This window comes from Choloepus didactylus, chromosome 15, assembly GCF_015220235.1.
Source record: "Choloepus didactylus isolate mChoDid1 chromosome 15, mChoDid1.pri, whole genome shotgun sequence".
In the NCBI taxonomy this organism is placed as follows: Eukaryota; Metazoa; Chordata; class Mammalia; order Pilosa; family Megalonychidae; genus Choloepus; species Choloepus didactylus.
Genome location: NC_051321.1, coordinates 36255287 through 36274142, shown reverse-complemented (window position 1 = coordinate 36274142; position 18856 = coordinate 36255287). Strand labels below are relative to the sequence as shown.

At 48.7% G+C, this 18856-nt stretch overlaps 1 protein-coding gene across 2 annotated transcripts in view; it reads right to left on the bottom strand.

Moving 5' to 3' along the window:
* The window catches only part of RRP12 (ribosomal RNA processing 12 homolog), a 35264-nt gene that overhangs the window by 5068 nt on the left and 11340 nt on the right, over positions 1-18856 (bottom strand). Inside the window, exons 13-29 of one of the 2 annotated variants that reach the window (XM_037804761.1) lie at positions 18319-18433; positions 17154-17296; positions 16794-16915; positions 9245-9309; positions 8994-9156; positions 8336-8490; positions 8045-8112; positions 7407-7500; positions 4923-5081; positions 4740-4820; positions 4434-4539; positions 4122-4229; positions 3482-3639; positions 1978-2141; positions 1728-1889; positions 1431-1606; positions 1055-1180 (exon numbers count right to left, since the gene is read on the bottom strand). In XM_037804761.1, coding sequence (XP_037660689.1) covers positions 1055-1180; positions 1431-1606; positions 1728-1889; positions 1978-2141; positions 3482-3639; positions 4122-4229; positions 4434-4539; positions 4740-4820; positions 4923-5081; positions 7407-7500; positions 8045-8112; positions 8336-8490; positions 8994-9156; positions 9245-9309; positions 16794-16915; positions 17154-17296; positions 18319-18433 — 2165 coding nt within the window. The remainder of the gene's footprint in view (positions 1-1054; positions 1181-1430; positions 1607-1727; positions 1890-1977; positions 2142-3481; positions 3640-4121; positions 4230-4433; positions 4540-4739; positions 4821-4922; positions 5082-7406; positions 7501-8044; positions 8113-8335; positions 8491-8993; positions 9157-9244; positions 9310-16793; positions 16916-17153; positions 17297-18318; positions 18434-18856) is intronic. The other variant, XM_037804762.1, reaches the window with a different exon arrangement.

The following is an 18856-nucleotide window of genomic DNA, read 5'->3' as shown; positions in this document are numbered from 1 at the left end:
TGTGAAGAGAGACTTGAACTGTATCTTAAAGAACAGGAAGGGTTTGGAGAGCAAGAAAGCAAGAAGCGAGAGTCTCAGCATCAGGAACACATGGGCAGAGGGGAACAAGGAGATCGGGGTGACAGGGGAGCAGCAAAGAGCCCAGATGAGACAATGGGAACAGTCACATTCACTCCAAACCACACACTTCACCTCCTTTTATCCTTGTTAACAACCCTGGAAGGAGGTATTGGTACTAGGCCCACTTTCGAGGTGAAGAAACTGAGGCACAGAGAGATTGAATAATTGCCCACAGTCACACAGTGGTTAAGTTAGCTGGTCAGGATCCAAACTCAGGCAGTCTGACTCGCAAGTCCAAGTGAAGTACCAGCTCTACTTGAGGACAGACGAGAAGTTACACATTACATGTGTACCTGGGAACGTGACAAGGGCACTGACCGCCACAGGCAGCGCTGAGGGGTGCTGGGCAGGGGGCTACAGCGAGCTAAGGGCAGGAGGGTGTGGCAGTGGGAACCAAAAAAAAAAGGAAGACAGTGTCTTAGAAGACATAAGCTTCTGTGATTTAAGGGTAGGATATGTGGGGAGAGGGAGCAGGCAAAGGCTAAACAGGACTCCAAGAAGTTATGCTCAGGTGACCCCTGGACAACATGAGACAACAGAAATGGCATGTTGGGAGGGTCTGAGTCTGGCTCTTTCCACTTCTAAAATGATTTTAAGGCCTCAGTCAAGTTTACGTTAAAAAAGGGGGGGTGGGGGGTGGAGGAAGAAAAGAGAGGCTAACAGAGGATTTCACAAAGTAAAGGGGAAGCACTGTTTTGTTTGACTTATAAATGAATTGTATGAATAGCCGAGTTGCAACAGATTTCTTAATGTGGTCAAAAAAGTTTCAGAAACTCAAAACATTTAAGAAAGAGGCTCCTGATATCCGTTTTCACTTTTGCTTTTCCAACAAATGGTTATTGAATGAACCAACGAATGAGTGAATGGATGAATGAGGGTGTCCCTGACCTAGACCAGAAGCAGCCATGTTCCCAGGATGGGTGTGTGGTCCTACCTTTGGTGTCCGATTCTTCCTCCATCTTGCCATCATCTTCCTCCTCCCGGATGATCAGCCGGCCATCGGCGCTCACCTTGAAGCCATGGTCCCTCTTCCTGCCCCGGCCGGGCCCAGGCTGTGTGGCTGGGGTGGCAGATCATGGCAGTGAGGAGGTGGAAGGCCAGCCCTGACCCACTCCCACCCTTGTCGTAACCAACGGGCCCCGATCTTTGCCCTTGAACATGCCCTCTCTGTTCCAGCCCATGGCATAGCCACGGCCAGTGGGTGAGGGGTGCCCACTGGCCAGCACAAACCCCCACTTCCTCCAAAAAACCTGGCACTGAGCCAAGCCTGTTCTCAGAGCTGATGGGCTGGCTGCCTTTTGCTTCTTTACCCAGGACTCGCTGGGCCACCTTGGGGTCCAGGAAGTTGAGGGGCTCGTCCCCACCGCCCTCCTTCAGCCACGCCCTGCTCCTCTGACGGGCCAGCTTCCGCCGCTCCTTGCCCTGGCTCCTTTCCTCCTCCTCGTTGCCCTCCTCATCTTCCGAGTCAGCCAAGATCTCCTCGATGCTGAGGACAGAGAAGCCGCAAGTCAGAGCACACTCCGGAGAGGGTCAGAGATGCAGGGCACTGTCTGAGAGGGCCCTGGGTGGGGTGCCCAGGTCCTTGGGAGCCTTGCCATGGTCTTCACCTGTCGCCTCTGCCCTGGGCAGGCTCCTCTTTTTCATCATCTTCCTCCTCCACAGCAGCCTGCTTCAGAGCACGCTGCCTTTTGGCCCGGGCCTCGGCCTTCCGGATGTTTACCAAGACTTTGTGGTACTCCTCAGGCAGCAGCCCCTTCACCAGCTCAAATCTGATGGTGGCAAAGAACGGCTGGTGAGGGCACTGGTCGGAGGTAGGAGGTGTTCAGCCAGAGCCCTCCCAGGCCGCAGGGGAAGGACCTTGTCCCCCAGCTGGTCTCCGGTGGGATGAGAAACCCCTCAACCTCTCCCATCCCTATTCCGTCCACAGACCCAAACTTGCGGATGAACTTGGTGAACAGGTTGCGAAGCTTCATGCGGAAATGCCGCCGCATGTCGTCTGAAAGCTTCCCAATGGCTTCCATCTGTCGGGCAGAGCACCAGGCTGTGGAGGGGGTGGGGAGGGGGTTTCCTCCCACCACGCCCACCCTTTCAATACTGTCCAGACCAGGAATACAGAATGATGAGCCCAGCTAAGAAGCAAGGTCAGATGGGCCCGCTCCTGGTCCACCTCTGGTCCAATATGCCTCCATAAACCGGGCATCCCTCTCTTCCCCCTATACCCTCTTTCATCACACATCTGACCACCCTGCGAAGATTATGATTTCAAATACCTTGAACAGTACTTGGCACTTCCCACGCATCATCCCACTGAATCCTTAGAACCCAATGAGGCGGATGCTATTATCATTCCCATTTTACAGATGAAGAAACTGAGGCACAGAGGGTGAAGGGGCTGCTAAGTGGCCGCAGTAGCAGAGGCAGGAGTTAAGCCCAGCTTTTTCTAATCCTCTGGCCACACTTTCCCCTAACACCACTGGGTTTCTCCTTCTTGTTCCATACCCACCCCCTTCCATTGAACTGTGTTATTGTCTGATTTGACCGTTTTTAAGCCTTCACTCATTTGTAACAGCAAATGGTTCTACATGGTGTTGGGGGGACAGGAGCCCCCATCCTAAGGGATTAGAATGATCCTCTGAGGAGCGTTTATAAATCCTAATGCTCCCGTTGCAGGTTGCTGCTCGGGTTGCTCTACCTGTCTCTGCAGATTCTGGAAGGCAGGGACATCCTGACTCATATCTGTCCCTTCCTGCCTTGACCCACAGACAGACACCATGAAAGACCCAGGGGTCAGCTGTGACTCAGCCCAGCTGGAAGTGGGAAGCTGAGGCAGCAGATGGGGTGCACAGAGGGTGTGGATGATAACCCCAGCTTGTCCCAAGCCCTATGTCCCGCTGGGTTAGGCCCCCCTTAGGCAGGAGGGGCCATGTGCCCAATACCAAAGGACACTTCAGACCTTCTGCAGCCCCAGCAGAGGGTGTCCAGAGGAGCCTTCGAGCACCAGGAAGGTCAAAATGCAAGATGGGAAAAGCAAGATGAGGGCCCTGCACAGGAAGAGCCCAGAATCTGAGTCCTGAGCCATGGGTTCTGGCCCTAGCGCTGCTGTGACCAGCACTGTGGCCTTTGAGGGTCTCAGTTTCCCCATCTGTACGAGGGTTTTTGCTTCTGCAGAGCCCTCGGTTCCCTGGAGGCGCCATGGTGGGTGAGGAGGGGCAGCCCGGGCACTACACCTTTCCTTGCCTCCACAAGGTCATGCCTCTGCCAGTCCCATTCCAGGCCTCCTGCGTGAACTTTAACTGCACACAGTTGTTTGTGGAGCTAAGAGGCCAGCTTACCACCCCCACTCTGAGGGGAGGGCACTCACCACCAGCTGCACATGTTTGGCCAGGTGTACCACATCCATGACAACCAGTGCCACCTTGATGAAGCCCAGCGCAGACTTGACCACGTCACGGGTGCGGGAGGCCAGGAGCAGGCACACATTCTCCAGCAGCTGCTCCACTGTGCTGGTCCCCATCAGACCTGTGGGGCAAGGGATCCCTGTCAGACAGCCAACAGTGGGAGCTAATGCTTGGGGGAATGTCTGCGTACCCGGCCCAGTTCTAATAGCTCTCCGTGTAGTAGTCTCTTTCTTCCTTTAACCCCTATGAGGATGGTGCTACTTCACCCCCTATTTCAGAGGTACGAAACTGAAGTTTTAACAGGTTAAGATCTCTTTCAGTGTCCCACATGTTGATAAGAAAACTAAGACCTAAACCCTAGCATCTGACTAGAGTCTGTGCTTGTAACCATTATCTGAGTTGGGACCTAGGGTTTCTAGGCTGCATGGCAGCTCTGTGGGCAGTGAAAGGGGAGAAGGCAGAGAGATGCCAGGGAGGGACTGTGGGTTGGTTTAGGCTCTTCCTGCCCTGTGGCCTCCTCCCAGGGCAGCCATCCTGTTCTGACCTTTTGGGCATTTTCCTATGCTGCGGGTTTCCCAGGCCTTTGAGAAAGCAAACGTTTACCTTTAAACTGGAAAAGGAGGTGGGTCAGGGCCAGGATGCTGCAGCTGACCATGCTCACAGGGCCCACGAGGCCAGGGTAGATGAGGACGAGGTAGCGCTGCAGGGCGTCTGGGAGGGCAGGGACCAGACGGAGTCACACCAGGATAGAGGACCCCCAGGGAGGGGCTTCTGGGTCAGAGAGCAGCTGCCTGCCCAGGTCCAGGGCCTGGGAGCTGGCCCCACCTTTTCTCTTTGATGGGTGGCTCTGAGGGGCTCCCCTCCGCCTCCCGTGAGCAGAGCATCCACCCCAGCCCCGAAACACCTGGGCCTCACCTTCCTGGTTTGGGCCAAACCGAAGGAAAGCATGGCCCATCTCCACCAGCAGGGCGAAGGCATTCTTCCGGGCCCCCACTGACACCTCCTTGGTGCACAGGATGACCTGGCCCAGACAGCACCATCAGACAGGCTCCCGGGCCCCGCTCGCTCTGCCTGAGGGGCATGGTGAGGCCCCCAGGGCTGTGAACTGAGCCCACCCTGCACCCCTGCTCTGCCCTCCCTTGATCCTGACAGGTCTTCAGGAGTCACACTCCAGGGAAACCACCCTCAACTACCCCTAGACCCCCACCCCGACCCTCTCACCTCTGGCACGAGGGCAGCGATGAACTCCTCGTGCTCACCCGACAGTTTCTTCACGATGTGGATGAGACACTTCAGGCGGGGCTGTGGGCAGGGAGACACTGGTCAGGACCCCCACCACTCCTGCAGGGCCTCCACGGCTGCCCCTCTCCTGGCATCCCCTCCCCCCCCGGGTGGGGCCCTCACCCGCTTGGCAGGCGAGGAGGTGCTGCGCAGCGAATCCAGCAGGGTCTTCTTCAGGTCACCCAGGTGGCTCTGCACGAAGCGGGCCCCGGGGCCCTGCGGGCTGGCACACACCTCCTCCAGCACGCGGTAGGCCTTCTTCTGCACCCCATGTTCCTTGCTCTGGGAAGGGAGCATAGTGGATGGGAGGAGTGAGGAAGGAGGGGCTCGAGCTCCACCTGCCATGCCCCCACCCCATCCCCACCCCCACTGAGTAGCAGTCACAGAGCAACCGCCATTAATGGGGACCAGCACTGGAAGGGACGTGGAGAAGCTGACCCTGCCCTTCTGGGCTCACGAGGTCTGGCAAGACCAACAGAACGTGGACAGCAAAAGAGTAACTCCTGTGCCAGGTAGTGGGGATACGGCAGGAGTGAGGCCAAGCAGCCCTCCAACTCGTTCCAGTGACCACCCCCGTCCCCCCAATAACACACCCCCCCAGCAGCATGAACCCTCGGTGGCTGCTGTGTGCCCAGGCCTCTGCACTGCTCATCTTTCCAGCTGGAGCACTCTTCTCTGTCTCTCTGTGCCTTACTAGCTCCGTGCTATTTCAGTGTGGCTGTTACTCCACCCCAAGATGTCTTCCAGGGTTGGGTGGCCCAGCCTGGTCTTCTGTGTCCACCCGCACATTCCCCCCCAGGGCACTATGCACACTGCTTGCTAACTTATTAAAATGTCAGTGAGTTGGAGTTTGCAGGGTAGCAGCTGAGGTGAGTGTGGCGTCACGAGCCACAGTGGGCAGGGGAGAGCATTTGAGCAGAGGGCCCAGCACACACAAAGGCACACAGGGGGCCTGTTTTATCTGGGACCCTCAAAAGCAGCCTAAGGAGGCTGGAGTGATGGCAGGAGTGGGGATTCGGGGAGAGGATGGGCCAGGAAGGAATGATACCAGGCAGGTCTGGGATGGGCTTGGGGAGTGTGCCAGTTTGGATGTATTATGTCCCCCAAAACGCCATTATCCTTGATGCAATCTTGTGTGGGCAGACATATTAGTGTTGATTAGATTGTAATTCTTTGATTTAGTGCTTCCATGAAGATGTGACCCACCCAACTGTAGGTGGTGACTCTGATTGGATAGTTTCCATGGAGGTGTGGCCCTACCCATTCAGTGTAGGCCTTCATTAGTTTACTGGAGCACTATATAAGCTCAGACAGAAGGAGTGAGCTTGCTACAGCAAAGAGGGACACTTTGAGAATGCAAAGGAGCTGAGAGAGGAACTGCAGTTTACAGAGACATTTTGGAGACAGTCTTTGAAAGCAGACTTTTGCTCCAGAGAAGCTAAGAGAGGACAAACACCCCAAGAGCAACTGAGAGTGACATTTTGAAGAGGAGCTGAGGCTTCAGGAGGAACATCCTGGGAGAAAGCAATTTTGAAACCAGAACTTGGAGCAGACACCAGCCACATGCCTTCCCAGCTAACAGGTTTTCCATATGCCATTGGCCATACTCCAGTGAAGGTACCCAATTGCCAATATGTTACCTTATGGCCTTAAGACTGTAATTGTGTAACCAAATAAACCCCCTGTGCCAGTCTGAATGTATTCTGTCCCCCCAAATGCCATTATCTTTGATGTAATCTTGTGTGGGCAGATCTATCAGGGTTGATTAGATTGTAATTCTTTGAGTGTTTCTGTGGAGATGCGCCCCATTCAACTGTGGATGACTCTGATTGGATAATTTCCAGGATGGTGTTACCCCACCCATTCTGGGTGGGTCTAAATTAAATCACTGGAGCCATACAAATGAGCTGACAAACAGAAGGAACTCAGTGCAGCTGAGAGTGACATTTTGAAGAGGAGCTACAGCCAAGAGGGACACTTTAAGGAATGCTCTAGAACTGAGAGAGGAGCTTCAGCTTACAGAGACATTCTGGAGATGGCCTTGGAAAGCAGACTTTTGCTCCAGAGAGGCTAAGAGAGGACAGATGCCCCAAGAGCAACCAAGAGTGACATTTTTAAGGAGCTGAAGCCTAAAGAGGAACATCCTGGGAGAAAGTCATTTGAAACCAGAACTTGAAACAGACGCCAGCCATGTGCCTTCCCAGCTAACAGAGGTTTTCCGGATGCCATTGGCCATCCTCCAGTGAAGGTACCCAATTATTGATGACTTACCTTGGACACTTTATGGCCTTAAGACTGTAACTGTGTAACCAAATAAACCCTTTTTTATAAAAGCCAATCCATCTCTGGTGTTTTGCATCACAGCAGCATTACTGAACAGGGAGTAAGTCAGGCAAAGGGGCACAAGAGACGCCCAAGCAGTTCAGGCGCTTTGCCACCTGCATGACTAATGGGCAGGATGGGTACATGGGGAAGCTGCTACAAGAGAGGGCACATAAGGACCTGATCTGAGGCAGCAGCAGGGGATGGAGACAAGATGCCCCACAGTCCCAGGGACCCCACTTCACCCAAGTGTGCTCATGCAGGGGTCTGCTCTCCACAACTTGCCTCTAGGTAGGGCCGGATGGTGGAGTACAGCTTACTGATGGCAGCTTCGTCAGCGTGAGGAGCCAAGGCCACGACCAGGTCCAGGACAGACAATCTGCTCAGAGAGAGGAGACCAAGGAGGGGTTGGGAGGCTGGAAAAGGGCCCAGGCTATCAGTGGTCTTCAGTCTCCTGGGTATGGGGGTGGTGGTGGAAGGAGACGCAAGGAAGGGAGGACAGAGGCCTCTAAGCAGCTAGTGAGCAACAATCACAGCTAGCAATTAATTGAGCACTCAAAACGGGCCAGGTGCTTTCAATCTTCACAGTAACCAGTGAGCCAGGTGCTGCTATTATGCCCATTTTACAGATGAGGACACAAGAGGCCCACAGTAGGTAAATAACTTGTCCTAGGTCACAAAGCCTGTAAGTGGTAGAGCTGGGATTTGAACCCACACAGTGTGTCTCTAGGGTTCTCCCTCCCAGTAGGTAAAATGCCTCTCCAGGAAAAAGGAGCCAGTCAGGCCTTATGGTAGAGCTGGGACACCTAATACCCCAGAACTTTCCCAAATAATCCCAGAGAGAAGCCACAGGGCTTCCGCCAGGCACACCGCCAGCCCCCTGGGCTGCCCCAGCTCAAGTGGGGAGGCCCTGAGCACATTACCTGGTGAAATCAGAGCTGGTGGAGTCGAGCACCTTCTCACTGGCTTTCTCCAAGAAACCATTCACCAACTGGCAGCCCCAGGGAGAGAAGGAGAAGGGAGTTGTTAGGGAAGAGAGAAACCAGAGCAGCAACAGCAGGTCCTGGAGCTGCTGCCCCACCCCCATGGCTGCTGGTGTCTGGCCGTGTTCTCTAGCGAGCAGAGACCCAAGGGAGCCCTGGTGGGTAGGGGTCTAAGCCTTTCCCACACGACACCCACTGAGGGAATCCCTCCTCCTCCCTCCACCATCTCACCTGAGGCTCGGTAACAGTGAGGTAAGTTTTGATGGTTTCCAACACGGCCCGGCGAGGGGCTGGGGAGTCCCCAGCTGCAACAGGCTGCCCATACAGATTGAAGAGAATTGGCAGAAAGTTTTTGGCAAAGCGGCTCACTTCAGCACGGTCGGCCTCTGGCAGGAGAACCAAAGTTTGCATGAAAGGGACGGAAGTTGCCCCACTTCAAAGGCCTCTGGGGCTGCGGCCCAGAGGCCTCTTTTGAGGGACTCTGTGACAGGACCTGAACACATGGGTTTGTGGCTTCTGGTGACAGTAGAGGCTGAAGCCAGGGCACAGAGAACCAGGTGCCAAAGCAGGCTCTGCTCTTCTCTGGCTCCTGTCCCGGGGGCTAGCACAGCACCATAGCACCAGCCACACAAGAAAGCCTTTGGCACTGACTGAACAAATCTGCAGCTGTTGTCAGCACACTGGGAGTAAAGAGAGGGAAGGGGCAGTTTTTAGCCCCTTACCACCTCCTCGGGTCCCTAACATACAAAGAAGTCCCAGGTCCTTGCAAAGGATGAGCTAAAGAGCTGCTTTCTGTGGCTCTGCCTAGCAGCGGGCGACAGCAGGCCAGGAAATGGGGGAGGGAAACCCGTGTTATCCCAGCTGTCCCCTGCCCAGAGTCCACATGTACCTGCCTCACAGCCCTTGGTGATGAGGGTACGCAGTGCCTGGCACACCGTGACCCTCAGATCTGGGCGCTCGCTAACGGCCGTGCCCAGTGTCCGTGCCAGCCCTTTGAAGGAGGTGGCCACATCTGTGGGCCTCGTGCAGAACCCAGGCAGGAGGGTCCAGATCTGGGGAGGGAGTTGACGGTCAAGAGGGAGAGCAGCCCCATGCCCCTGCACCATCCAGCCCAGGATCCTGCCCCTGCTGGCTCCTTACCTGCCACTGCAGAGTGTCATAGATCTTGGACTCCACCGTGCTGCCTGCCTGGGCCAGGTCCATTGCTGGAATGAGACAAAGACAAAGGGTAACACTGGGTACCTGCTGGCCAGCGGGCATCATTTTTACCGAAACTCGATGAGGGTGGGATTATAGGTGTTTCCCTCATAAATTAAAACATAATACTTATTCACTACAACAAACTAAAACAGACCTAAATAAAACAAAAAGCAGACATTTCTCCATAATCTTACTCCCACAGGGATTGCCAATTTCTTCTGAATTTCTTATACCTCTTCAAACACATGCAAGTGTTTTTAAAGCATAACCAGTATGTACTATACATGTATTGTTCTGTAATCTTGCGTTACTTGACAATAAACAGGAAGTTGGTAACGTTTATTGAGCAGCTTGTGTCCCAGGATGTGCACCGCGAACTTTACATGCATGATCCCATTCAAGCCCTACTGCATGGCCATGACCAGCCTCATTGCACAGATGAGGAGCAGACCAGCAGAGTCAAGTCACTTGCCCCAAGGCCACCATCCCGTGGAGTGGCTGAGTTAGGATTCGAATCCAGGCTGTTTGACCGTGACGCCTGTGCTCTTTGCCAGCTACTAAAACACTTCCATTCCCACCTAACAGTCTCTTTCTTTACGATGACTACAGCAGGGATCCCACAGCAGGGCTTAACCTCAACTAACTTAACCAGCACTCTAGCGGGGACAGGTAGCTTGTCTCAGATTTTTTGCTAGTGTAAACTATGTGTTGTGGACATCCTTGCATATAAAAAAATCAATGGATATGTGTCCAATTATCTTCTTAGCACCAATGCCCACATGTAATATCTCAGTCTGAAGACCATCGCCAGTGCACTTAGGTAACACTAATGACCCAGTGGGGGTCATGTCTACATTAGCTTTGATGGGCAGATATTCCTTTTGTAAATGTTATTTTTAATTTAAATGGCAGAGAAAAAAAATTTCTTAATCAAGTTACTAACAAATACAGAATGATTCCACTTTGGTCCATAAGATGTAATTCCAATTCAGTAAATATATAATACTACTTTTACACATAGGGGAATGGAAAAGGAAATAGGTTAATTATCTCTGGATGGGGGGATTGAGCAGTTTTTACTTTCTTCTTCACACGCTTCCTGTCTATTCTACAAAATAACACCTGAAATCAAGAAACCCTATCCTGGGGCACCAGAGTTTCTTATTCTCAGCACTTCTGACATTTTGGGCCAGATAACTCTCTGATGTGGAGGGCTGTCCAGTGCACTATAGGGCGTTGAGGAGCACCCGTGGCCACTACTCACTAGATGCCAGGAGCATGCCCCGCCCTACCCCACCTGTGACAACCAAAAATGTCCCCAAGCATTTGACAAATGTCCCCCAGAAGGCAAAGTCCAGCACACCTACCCCTGCCCTGGACCAGGGGCTGGCAGGCTTTCCCTATAAAGGGCCAGTATTCAAGGCTTTGCAGGTTGCGTGGTTTCTGTTGCGACTATTCAACTCTGCTGTTGAAAAGCAGTGGGACACAGCCATGGACAATACATCAAAAGAATGTGCATGGAGGTTAAACAACACGCTCCTAAACAACCAGCGGGTTAAAGACGAAATGGCAAGAGAAATTGCTAAATATATAGAGACAAATGAAAATGAGAACACAACATACCAAAACCTGTGAGATGCAGCAAAAGCAGTACTGAGGGGGAAATTTATAGCACAAAACACATACATTAAAAAGGAAGAAAGAACTAAAATTAGAGAACTAAATCAACTGAAGAAGTTAGAAAATGAACAGCAAACCAACCCAAACCAAGTAGAAGAAAAGAAATAACAAGTATTAAAGCAGAAATAAATGACACAGAAAACAAAAAAAAAAACAATAGAGAATAAATAACACCAAAAGTTGGTTCTTTAAGAAGATCAACAAGATTGATAAGCCCCTGGCTAGAATGACAAAATCAAAAAGAAAGAAGACCCATTTAAAAAAAATAATGAATGAGAAAGGTGACATTACTGCAGATCCCAAAGAAATTAAAAAAATTATAAAAGGATACCATGAACAACTATATGCCAATAAACTGGATAATGTAGAGGAAATGGACAATTTCCTGGAAACATATGAACAACCTAGACTGACCAGAGAAGAAACAGAAGACCTCAACCAACCAATCACAACTAAAGAGATCCAATCAGTCATCAAAAAGCTTCCCACAAATAAATGCCCAGGGCCAGATGGCTTCACAGGGGAATTCTTCCAAACTTTCCAAAAAGAAGTGACACCAATCTTACTCAAACTCTTTTAAAACATCGAAGAAAATGGAACACTACCTAACTCATTTTATGAAGCTAACATCAATCTAATACAAAACCAGGCAAAGATACTACAAAAAAGGAAAACTACAGGCCTATCTCCCTAATGAGTATAGATGCAAAAATTCTCAACAAAATACTTGCAAATCAAATCCAAAGACACATTAAAAAAATCACACACCATGACCAAACGGGGTTCGTTCCAGGCATGCAAGGATGATTCAACATAAGAAAATCAATCAATGTAATACAACACATTAACAAATCAAAAGAGAAAAATCAAATGATCATCTCAATAGATGCTGAAAAAAGCATTCAACAAAATCCAACAAACCTTTTTGATAAAAACACTTCAAAAGGTAGGAATTGAAGGAAACGTCCTCAATATGATAAATAGCATATATGAAAAACCCACAGCCAGCATAGACTCAATGATGAGAGACTGAAAGCCTTCCCTCTAAGATCAGGAACAAGACAAGGATGCCCAATGATACCACTGTACTTCAACATTTGCTGGAAGTGCTAGCCAGGGCAATCCGGCAAGACAAAGAAATAAAAGGCATCCACATTGGAAAGGAAGAAGAAAAACTGTCATTGTTTGCAGATGATATGATCTTATATCTGGAAAACCCTGAGAAATAGAAGATACAGCTACTAGAGCTAATAAATAAATTTAGCAAAATAGTGGGATACAAGATTAATGCACATAAGTCAGTAATGTTTCTATATGCTAGAAATGAACAAACTGAAGAGACACTCAAGAAAAAGATACCATTTTCAATAGCAACTAAAAAAATCAAGTACCTAGGAATAAACTTAACCAAAGATGTAAAAGACCTATACAAAGAAAACTACATAACTCTACTAAAAGAAATAGAAGGGGACCTTAAAAGATGGAAAAATATTCCATGTTCATGGATAGGAAGGCTAAATGTCATTAAGATGTCAATTCTACCCAAACTCATCTACAGATTCAAGAAAATCCCAATCAAAATTCCAACAACCTACTTTGCAGACTTGGAAAAGCTAGGTATCAAATTTATTTGGAAAGGGAAGATGCCTCGAATTGCTAAAGACGCTCTAAAAAAGAAAAACAAAGTGGGAGGACTTACACTCCCTGACTTTGAAGCTTATTATAAAGCCACAGTTGTCAAAACAGCATGGTACTGGCACAAAGATAGACACATTGATCAATGGAATCGAATTGAGAATTTGTAGCTAGACCCCTAGATCTACTGGCCGACTGATCTTTGATAAGGCCTCCAAAGCCACTGAACTGGGACATAACAGTCTTTTCAACAAGTGGGGCTGGAAGAGTTGGATATCCATATCCAAAAGAATGAAAGAGGACCCCTACCTCACACCCTACACAAAAATTAACTCAAAGTGGATCGAAGATCTCAATATAAAAGACAGTACCATAAAACTCCTAGAAGATAATGTAGGGAAACATCTTCAAGACCTTGTATTAGGTGGCCACTTCCTAGACTTTACACCCAAAGCACAAGCAACAAAAGAAAAAATAAATGGGAACTCCTCAAGCTTATAAGTTTCTGTACTTCAAAGGAATTTGTCAAAAAGGTGAAGAGGCTGCCAACTCAATGGGAAAAAATTTTTGGAAACCATAAATCTGACAAAAAACTAATATCTTGCATATATAAAGAAATCCTCAACTCAATGACAATAGTACAGCTAGCTTAATTATAAAATGGGCAAAAGATATGAGAAGACAGTTCTCTGAAGACAAAATACAAATGGCCAAGAAACACATGAAAAAATGTTCAGCTTCACTAGCTATTAGAGAGATGCAAATTAAGACCACAATGAGATACCATCTAACACCGATTAGAGTGGCTGCCATTAAACAAACAGGAAACTACAAATGCTGGAGAGCATGTGGAGAAATTGGAACTCTTATTCATTGTTGGTGGGACTGTATAATGGTTCAGCCACACTGGAAGTCAGCCTGGCACTTCCTTAGAAACTAGATATACAGTTACCCTTTGGTCCAGCGATTGCACTTCTTGGTATATACCCGGAAGATCGGAAAGCAGTGACACAAACAGATATCTGCACGCCAATGTTCATAGCAGCATTATTCACAATTGCCAAGAGATGGAAACAACCCAAATGTCCCTCAACAGATGAGTGGATAAATAAAATGTGGTATACACACATGATGGAATACTATGCAGCAGTAAGAAGGAACAATCTCGTGAAACATGTGACAACATGGATGAACCTTGAAGACATAATGCTGAGTGAAATAAGCCAGGCACAAAAAGAGAAATATTATATGCTACCAGTAATGTGAACAATGAAAAACGTAAAACAAATGGTTTATAATGTAGAATGCAGGGGAACTAGCGATAGAAAGCGGTTAAGGAAGGCGGAATGATAACCCACTGAGAACAGATAAGCTATCGTGGGTAAATTTACTGTTCTGGGAATGCCCAGGAATGACTATGGTCTGTTAATTTCTGATGGGTATGGTAGGAACAAGTTCACAGAAATGTTGCTGTATTAGGTTATTTTCTTGGGGTAGAGTAGGAACATGTTGGAAGTAAAGTAGTTATCTTAGGTTAGTTGTCTTTCTTACTCCCTTGTTATGGTTTGTTTGAAATATTTTCTTTTAACTTTTTTTTGATATAGTTGATTTTAAAAAAAAGTTAATTAAAAAAATAATATGCAGAGCCCCCCTGAGGAGCTGGTGGAAAAGCAGGGGTGTCGGGCTCCCCCACCTCAATGGTTGCTAACATGCTCACAGACATAGGGGACTGGTGGTTTGATGGGTTGAGCCCTCTACCACAGGACTTGCCCTTGGGAAGACTGTTGCTGCAAAGGAGAGGCTAGGCCTACCTATAATTGTGCCTAAGAGCCTCCTCCCGAATGCCTCTTTGTTGCTCAGATGTGGCCCTCTCTCTCTAGCTAAGCCAACTTGGCAGGTGAAATCACTGCCCTCCCCACTATGTGGGATCAGACACCCAGGGGAGTGAATCTCCCTGGCAACGTGGAATATGACTCCCAGGGAGGAATGTAGACCCGGCATTGTGGGATAGAGAACATCTTCTTGACCAAAAGGGGGAAGTGAAAGGAAATGAAATAAGCTTCAGTGGCAGAGAGATTCCAAAAGGAGCCGAGAGGTCACTCTGGTGGGCACTCCTATGTACAATATAGACAACCCTTTTTAGGTTTGAATGAATTGGACTAGCTAGCAGTAAATACCTGAAACTATCAAACTACAACCCAGAATCCATGAATCTTGAAGATGATTGTATAAAAATGTAGCTCGTGAAGGGTGACAATGTGATTGGGAAGCCGTATGGACCACATGCCCCTTTGCCTAGTTTGTGGATGGATGAGTAGAAAAATGGGGGGTAGGAGGAAGGCACCCAGTATTCTTTTTTACTTTAATTGTTCTTTTTCTCTTTAATTTTTATTCTTATTATTTTTGTGTGTGTGGTAATGAAAATGTCAAAAATTAATTTTGGTGATAAATGCACAACTATATAATGGTACTGTAAACAACTGAATGTACACTTTTTTTTGTATGACTGCATGGTATGCGAATATATCTCAATAAAAATGAATTAAAAAAAAGAATGTGCATGGCTGTGTTCCAATAAAACTTTATTTATAAAACAGGCAGTGTGCAGAATGTGGCCTGCAGGTGGTAGTTTATCCACCCCTCCCCTAGACCCTCAAAACCTAATGAAAACAAGGACAAGAAACGTGACCCAGCCCCTCTGCCTGTCCCTTGTGCAGCTGTGAATCTAACTGATGCAGGACATAAATAAGCTAGAGGATGCAGGGAAGGGAGGCCAACAAGAAGAGGGGAAAGAAATCATGTCTTATAAGGAGAGAGGGGAAGTACCACTTCTATGAGTTATCTAACAACGTAAAATCATTGTCCTATAACATAAGAATATTGGAGACCTAGTGATAGACAGTAGCTGGTGAAAGGAATGATAATCTAATATGTTCGCATATGTTAATGATGGTGAATTCAAAGGTGTGGTAATGGATAGGCGTGACGATTGTTAAACTTAAATCCTTCAGAGTGCTCCTATGCCAGCTAAGTCCCAAAACCCAAAGGCAGTAGCCTCTTAAGAACATCAACCAGATATGTCCCCTTTGCTCATAAAGTCGACACCTCTTTTCAACATGAACAGGTTAGGGTGGTCACTGCTTAGACATCCCTAAAGATTGGGGAAGTGATTAAACTAGAGGAAGGGGTAGCAAAGACAAGATGGAATTTAACAAAGAATTATGAATACTGAATGTTTTATAGACTATAATTTTCTTTTTCTTAGTTGCTAGGATATTAGAATAAATAGAAGGAAAGAACTGAAATGGTGGAAATGTAACCCATAGCATCCTTTGAAATTTGTTCTATAGCTACTTGTTAAATTGTAATTTGAAAGCCATACCTTTTTGTACATATGTTATATTTCACAATAAGGAAACAACTGAAACTATGGTACTATAACTCATAACTTTGGAAATTTCCTATATATCTACTCATTAAGTCGTACTTTGAAAGATACTACACCTTTTTGTATATATATTTCATAATAAGGAAATAACTGAAACTGTGGAATTGTAACCTACGATAGTCTTTGAAATTTGCTCTCTACTACTAGTTAAATTGTACTTGGAAAGTTATCAATTTTATGATATGTTATATTGTACAAAAAAAAAGTATATATATGTGTTTATATATATGTGTGTGTATATATACATATATATATGTGTATATATATGAGGAAAAAAAAAAAAAGAAGGGAGGGACTGAGGACTTCCAGCCTGAAGGGACATCTCAGGGAGATACTAACCATGTTCCAAAGTTTAAGAATTCCCATTATTGTTTTTAAAAAAATCCCATCTAAACGCCATATAAAAAACACATATAAACATAAATAAATTTACTGTAATTTTTTTTTAAATCTACCTCAAGGGTTCTCATGGAGAAGAAGGGGTGGACTTGTTCTTTGTGACCCAAGGGGGATGAACAAGACCCAAGGGATGGTGGCCCCATGTAGGCAGGACCAAGGTCTGCTTGACAAAGGGCAGGTTCTGCAAGAGTGGGGAGGCCTGGCCATGCCTCAGAGCCCCACTGAGGGGGCACCAGGCGCTGGCTGGCCAACTGCTAGGCAGAGGGTGCTACCGAAAGTCCTGAAGGCTGGAAGACCCCAAGGAACATGCAGTTAAGGGTCCCTCACCTTTGCTCTTCAAAGTGGCAGCCAGAGGCAAGAAGTAGGTGGTGAAGAAACCAAGTCGTGTTTCCTGGACATGATCCCTGATGACCGGTAGCAGCCAGCTCCGTGGGAAATCCAGAGTCTCTCTGGGAGGAGGGAGGAAAGGACCCGGGGAGGATGAAGTGACATCCTGGAGGCCAGCGTACCCAGCAGCACTTGCCCTGCTGAGCTGAAGAGCAGGAGAACCCTGCTCTAGCCCCTCCTCCTAATTCCTGGCCCCTACACGAAGACTCAGCCAGAAGGAGTGGACGTCCTTTCCTGGGAGAGAACAGGCCACCTGCCTCTGCTGGGGCTCGTGTGCAAGCCAACCTGGGTCACACTTACTCAGAGCCGTCAATTTCCAAAGGCACAGCCTGTAGCAGCACCTTGGGTCCCATGCTGGCCACAGCAGCCCCCACGGCCTGGTCCAGTGCTGCCGTGTGGGGGAAATGCGGGGAGAGGCGCAGGTCACACAGGGACTGCAGGCACTAGAGCAGATGAGAGGGAACACATCAAGACACTTGTGGGCATGGCCCACAGCTGAGTTCAGGCCAGTGCCTCAAAAGGCTGCATGTGGATCCCTGGCCTGGTCCCCACCTTCGCACGCCCAGGCCACAGCTGATAACCAAATTTTACCCGCTGATGTGTCTGACCTCCTCCACTACTCCCTAGGATTTTAAATTCTCTTTTCATTAGCAACATGTAAAGTCAGGAGATTTTATATACAAATGTAGATTCCCAGCTTATCTTCAAAAATAGGAAGGTCTGGCAAAGTAGAGGAAGGGCCCCTGTTCCCACATACCAACAAATTAGCAGCTGCTCTTCCAGCCAGAGCTGAAACCTCTGTTCATCATCCTCCCCACCCATCAGCCCCTTCTCTATGGACCTGCCTGGCCTCTTACAGGAAGCTCTATTTGCCACAAGTCTATGACAGCTGGAGCCAGGCCTCTCAAGGGCAGCCCCTGCCCTCCCAGGTTTGCCCTTTCTTCCCGCTAGCAAAAGGAGTTGGTGAGGAAGGCTACCTGCCTACAAGGGAGTCTGCGACTGTCCTCAGGCCCCACCCCCTTCCCAGAGCTGGTATTAACTTGGCTCAGGATCCCTGGGTGATCCCTGTGCCCTAAATGGTTTGCTCTGCACTGTAGAGACCTCTCTGGGATGTATGGTTGCTTAAAAAGCATCAACACTACACTTACTCATTATGGAGAACTTGGAGAATTAAAAGTAAAAATGATAATGGGGTAGCATGGGGGAGAACCATACTAGTTTCCTAAGCTTCAAAATTAGCAATTCCAGCCAAGATAAATGAGCAGGGGGTCCTGACCCCCCCTCCCTGTTCCTCCCATGTTGGCTCTGTCACCTTCCCAGACGCACTGTCCTGGACACCTGCTGTGGGCAGTGTCGGGGGCAGGGAGAGTGCAGAGGTAACAGGCACAGGCCACCCTCCAGGAGCACACAACGGGGCATCCAGAACTCTGCACCCAGCCCAAGCACCGCCTCCTCCCCAGCTCACCTTCCTCATCACAGGGTGGGCCTGCCTCCCACAAGCCTCGAAGAAGATGCACAGAAGCTGCAACACGGAGCTCCATGCCGCGTGGAATTTGTACGTCAGCCCCTCCTCCACGGCCCTGCCGAGGAAGCAGGCAGTCAGGGCCACATTCACGCCCCGCCTGGGCCATGGCCAGGAGAGTTGATGCTGCCCAATGGGCTCCGGGAAAGGCAAAGGGAAGAGTTAACACTTAGGGAGCATCCACATCACTCCAGATACTATGCTAGTTTAATTCACATGATTTCCAACCACCACCACCCCCACCCCACCCCACCCCACCCCCAAAAAAAAAAAACCTGTATTTGCCCCATCTTCACATGGGGAAACAGAGGCTCAGAGAAATTAAGTAACTCAGGGTCACTCTGCTAGTGCCAAATTGGGCCTCCAAGGCCCGTGTTTTGTTTGCTGTCCTCCTATGTTCTCTTGGTTTGATCTGAGGTGGGAGGATGGAATAGGAGCAGAGTGGTTTGGGCAGAGGGGCAAAGCTGGAGCAGGGAGGGGC